Source organism: Chrysochloris asiatica, unplaced genomic scaffold (assembly GCF_000296735.1).
Source record: "Chrysochloris asiatica unplaced genomic scaffold, ChrAsi1.0 scaffold00001, whole genome shotgun sequence".
Classification (NCBI taxonomy): domain Eukaryota; kingdom Metazoa; phylum Chordata; class Mammalia; order Afrosoricida; family Chrysochloridae; genus Chrysochloris; species Chrysochloris asiatica.
The window spans coordinates 63091930-63096609 of record NW_006408519.1 but is presented as its reverse complement, the minus strand read 5'-3'; the positions used below and the strand labels follow the sequence as shown (position 1 = coordinate 63096609).

The window sequence follows — 4680 nt, the reverse complement described above, 5'->3', positions numbered from 1 at the left end:
GTAGTGAGGTTGGCCCAGGATCGGACATTGTTTCGTTCTGCTGTGCATGGGGTCGCTATGAGTCGGTTCCGACTCGATGGCACCTGACAACAACAACAAGAAGTAGCTGCTGGGTTCAAACGGCTGATCTGGTTAGCAGTCAAATGCTTAACCACTGAACCACCACACCATAACAATTTTTTAATTTAGTATTTTTTAAGTAGCGTATTCATTGGGGTTCACATTGAAAAGTCATATGAGGTGACTTCCACAAGTTCATGGAAGAATTCCATTATCTTTTAGTTCCCTTTGTCCATGAACTTTCATGAAGCCCCCTCGTAAAATAGATAGGCAGTATAGAATGTCCGCAGTTTCCCAATACCCATCTCGGGACATGACCGTTATTGTCAGTGTCTTGTGAGTCCTTTCAGAGATGTCCATGGCCAGTAAAAACAACCTGTATGTAAGTATATAAACCAAAAGTTGCCACTGAGTTGACTTGACTCATGGTAACCATTTTGTGTTAGAGTAGAACTGTGTGTGCTTCAAAGGGTTTCCAATGGCTGATTTTTTGGAAGTAGATCACCAGAACTTTCTTCCTAAGCACATTAACAATTTGTACTGGTCAGGGACTCTTGTATGTATATATCTCCCTTATTTACATGAATGGGCACATACTGTACACACTGTTCTTGTCTTTTTGGGGAGAGACGGGGTGAGAACTTATATGTGGTTGTGGAAAGTTTTGGAAATTATTTTATTATGAAATAATTGAAAATGTGTGTTTTTGTTTTTTTTAAGATTTCCTTTTGGAAATTATTTTATTATGAAGTAATTGAAAATGTGTGTTTTTGTTTTTTTTTTTGCTTTTGGAAATTATTTTATTATGAAATAACTGAAAATGTGTGTTTTTGTTTTTGGAAATTATTTTATTATGAAATAATTGAAAATGTGTGTTTTTGTTTTTTTTTAAGATTTCCTTTTGTAGCTGTTTCTATTGGCTTTGTTGTAAATAAAAAGGTACGTTGTTTAACATTTATGGTTGATAAAATACCTTGCTTTCATTTTCTGAGAAAAAGTAAATGTGGCTTTAAAATAAATTATATTTGCCTCTCTGTTCAATTTTTATAATAGGCTTATTTAAAGTATTAGTGATAAGAATGTTAGAATTATCATGACAGTTTTTTCAATAAAGAGAATTTGGTATTTTCTGAGAAGCAGATATTCTAAGGCAAAAATATATTTTTGTAATGGAAATACGATTCAATATTTAGTCACTGTTATATACATGCTGGAGTCCTGGTGTGGCACTATAGGATAAGTGCAGGACTGCAAGGTCAGTTTGAGCTATAAGATCGGTGGTTCAAACTCACCAGTCACTCCTCAGAAACCTTGTACTGGGTCTCTATGAGTTGGAACCAACTCTGAGGCATTTAACAACAACAGCATAAATGCTAGAGTCATATATTACAGAATTTCAAGTGGGATCTGAAAATGGCTAGTGGAAGAGCTGGTATTTGAGCTAGTCAAGAGACATCTAAGACCTGGAAATGTCAGGGACCAAAGTATGGTAGGGAAATGCAAAGGATATTCAGGTATTCAAACATAATTGTGCATTCATTTTATCTGTTGTTGTTAAATGCTGTTGAGTTGGTTCCAACTCATAGTGATCCTGTATAGGGTTTCTGAGGAGCCGCTGGTGGGCTCGAACCACCAACCTTGCGATTAGCACTCTAGTACTTACTCTACAGCGTCATACCAGGACTCATTATATCTAAGGCCCTGCAAAAACCAGTTGCTGCCAAATTGATTCCTACTTATAGTGACCATATGGTACAGTGCAGAACTGCACCATAGGGTTTCTAAAGCTGTTAATCTTTATGGAAGCATGCTGTCACATTTTTTTCTCATGGGCCACCTGGTGAGTTTGAACCACTGACCTTTTGGTTTGCAGCTGAGTACTTAACCAATGCACCATCAGGACCCGTATCTAAAAATAAAGTAAGTAGAGTTAAATCTATTAACTGCTGTTTTCCTTGCTGTTTAGCTATTTTGTTGATTGTATAGTGAACAGCTTTCAATAACATCTTCAAAGTGCTTGTAATCTATTTGATCACTGTGTATAAAAACAGTTAAGAAACCTCTGAAAATAAAGACATAAATACAAATGAAAGCTTAGTTATACATGGTGTTAAGTCAGAACTTCCTAAAGGAGATAATTGAGCATTTTACATATAGTCAACCCAGTCGTAGGCTGTGTTGCCCTGTCCTTGAATTCAACAGTTGAGTGCAGAAGGTAGATGTGTAAACAGATAAATGAAAAAAAGTAATGGAACTTTGAGATAAAAATTCCTGTGGGAGCACAGCAGAGTGTAACTAATTCTGTCAAGAGTGAGTTGAAAGACAAATATAACATAATGGGGCCTTAGAAATTATTTGGATTGAGTCTTAAGAGTACACGAGCCTTGCTAATTTTGCAGCTCAAGAGGAAAAAGGAAAGTATTTCAATAAGAACAGCTTGGAGAAGTTGAAGTCCATGATATTCCTGGAGAAATATGAGTAAAGGAGAGGTGGCAGGAGCAGAAGGTTGATGGTGGAAGTTTGTTATGGCTACATCCTGAGGCATTGCAGCCCATCCATGCCATAAATCTAGACTTTGTTCTTAGGTAGTTGGGAAACAGAAGAGGGGGAGAATGCCATACAATTTCTGTAATTTAGAGATTTTACCAGAAGGAGTAGGGGAACAATAGTTTTGAACTAAGATGGGGTAGGGAGAATATGAGAGAATGGCAGAATTAGGAAGTGTTTATGAGATAAAGTGTGAAGGAGGAGACTTGTGAGGAAGACATGTGACTTGATCAGGCATTCAGTGTTGTGACCTCTTTGGTTGAGGTTTTTTCTGGAATATTAAGTGATCTCAGAGAGGAATGTAAGAGTTAAGGAAATAGAGGTAAGCTCTGGTAGCGTAGTGGTTACAAATCGGGCTGTGGACCACAAGGTCAGCAGTTCGAAACTACCAGCGGTTCCGCGGGAGAAAGATGAGGCGTTCTGCTCCCGTAAAGATTTACAGCCTCGGAAACCCTGTGCAGGGTCGCTATGAGTCGGAACTGACTCCACGGCACTTAACAACAACAACAACAACAACAAACTATTACCTGAAGAGTCCTGGTGTGACGCTACAGGTAAATGCGCTGGGCTGCAAGGTCGGTTTGAAACACTATGTCGGTGGTTCAAGCTTATTAGCTGCTCCTTGGAAACCCTATACAGGGTCACTATGAGTTGGAAATGACTCGATGGCACTTAAAAAACAACTGTTAACTGATGGTACATGGAGGGGATTGCAGTCATTGTAATGAAGCAAAATATGTGATATGCTGAATGTAAAACTGATGATCTGCTATAAACTTTCACTCAATTCACAATAAAAATATTTTTATAAAAAGGCAACCCATACAGCAGTTCTACTCTGTAACAGCTGGGGTCGCAGTGAGTCTAAATCAACTTGATGGTAATGGATTTGCTCTATAACATACGTTCTTGATGTGATTGTTGTTGGTCTAAAGCAATTAATAAAAGATTTTGATGTTTAAAAAAACAAGGTGATCTGAAGCAAAGGTTCTCCCTATGAGGATAGGTGGATGGGAGCCACAATGTAAGACTGTATAGAGCTAAAAGGAAAATGAAAGAAAGAAAAATCCCTGAGGTGTACACTTTTAAGAGCTAGATAAAGGAGCTTCTAAGAACATGAGACTAAGATGGATTTAATGAGTGCGATAAGAAAACTAAGTACTACCTGAAATGTTGTTAAAGTGCTGTCACATCGGTTCTGACTCATAGTGACCCTGTGCAGGATTTCCGAGGCACGTCTGGTGAGTTTGAACTGGAAATAAAGAGTTACTGAATTAAGTATGGAAAAAGGAGCTGATGGTCACTTGTCTCTAATTCTTCAGAGGAAGCATTTGGACCGTAAGAGTTCATTGGTGATCTTTCCAGACTGAAGAATCCACAAGCCAAAGTTGTAATGTATTAAGAGGAAAATTTGATGTGCAACAAAGTATAGACAACTGTTTGGCAGTGAGGTGAAGGGAGAGGATAACATCATGAAAGGATTAGAGTTAAGGGAGAGTTTATGAATGGAGATATCTAAGGGGAAGACACCTGAAGAGAAATCCAAGAATCGAGGGATCAATTGATGGACGATGTTTCCAGAGCGGGTAGGATTCATAATACCAGAAAGAAGGGTTCACCTTGGAGAACAGGAAATCTCTGTCTTCTGAAGCAGGAAGGAGAAAGGTTTAGAAATTGATTGAAGGGATCTGAGTATTTCAGATCTGATGACCTTTTTCCTCTGATTAGACTGGCAATGAGCATTGTAGGTATTCTGCAGTTTAGCCACTTGAACACATTATTATTAGTACATTAGATTTTCATGTTACTTTCTTAGAAAAAGCATTGATTTCATGAAGAAAAATTGTCAGGTTTGGTAAAGAAAATTGTGTTTTTCTGCAGATAGAATTTGGAGTTGTATACAGTTGTGTGGAGGATAAAATGTATACTGGCAGGAAAGGAAAAGGTGCCTTTTGTAATGGTCAAAGGCTACAGGTTTCACGACAAGAAGGTAGGTTTGTCTTTTAATTTCTCGTGAAAATATTGCATACTCAATATATACATATGTTGTTGTTGTTAGGTACCATCGAGTCG

At 37.9% G+C, this 4680-nt stretch overlaps 1 protein-coding gene across 2 annotated transcripts in view; it reads left to right on the top strand.

Moving 5' to 3' along the window:
* The window catches only part of IMPA1 (inositol(myo)-1(or 4)-monophosphatase 1), a 43583-nt gene that overhangs the window by 14866 nt on the left and 24037 nt on the right, over nucleotides 1–4680 (top strand). For both annotated transcript variants that reach the window (XM_006830814.1, XM_006830813.1), the window contains exons 4-5: nucleotides 954–999; nucleotides 4489–4597. In XM_006830814.1, the coding sequence (XP_006830877.1) occupies nucleotides 954–999; nucleotides 4489–4597 (155 nt within the window). The remainder of the gene's footprint in view (nucleotides 1–953; nucleotides 1000–4488; nucleotides 4598–4680) is intronic.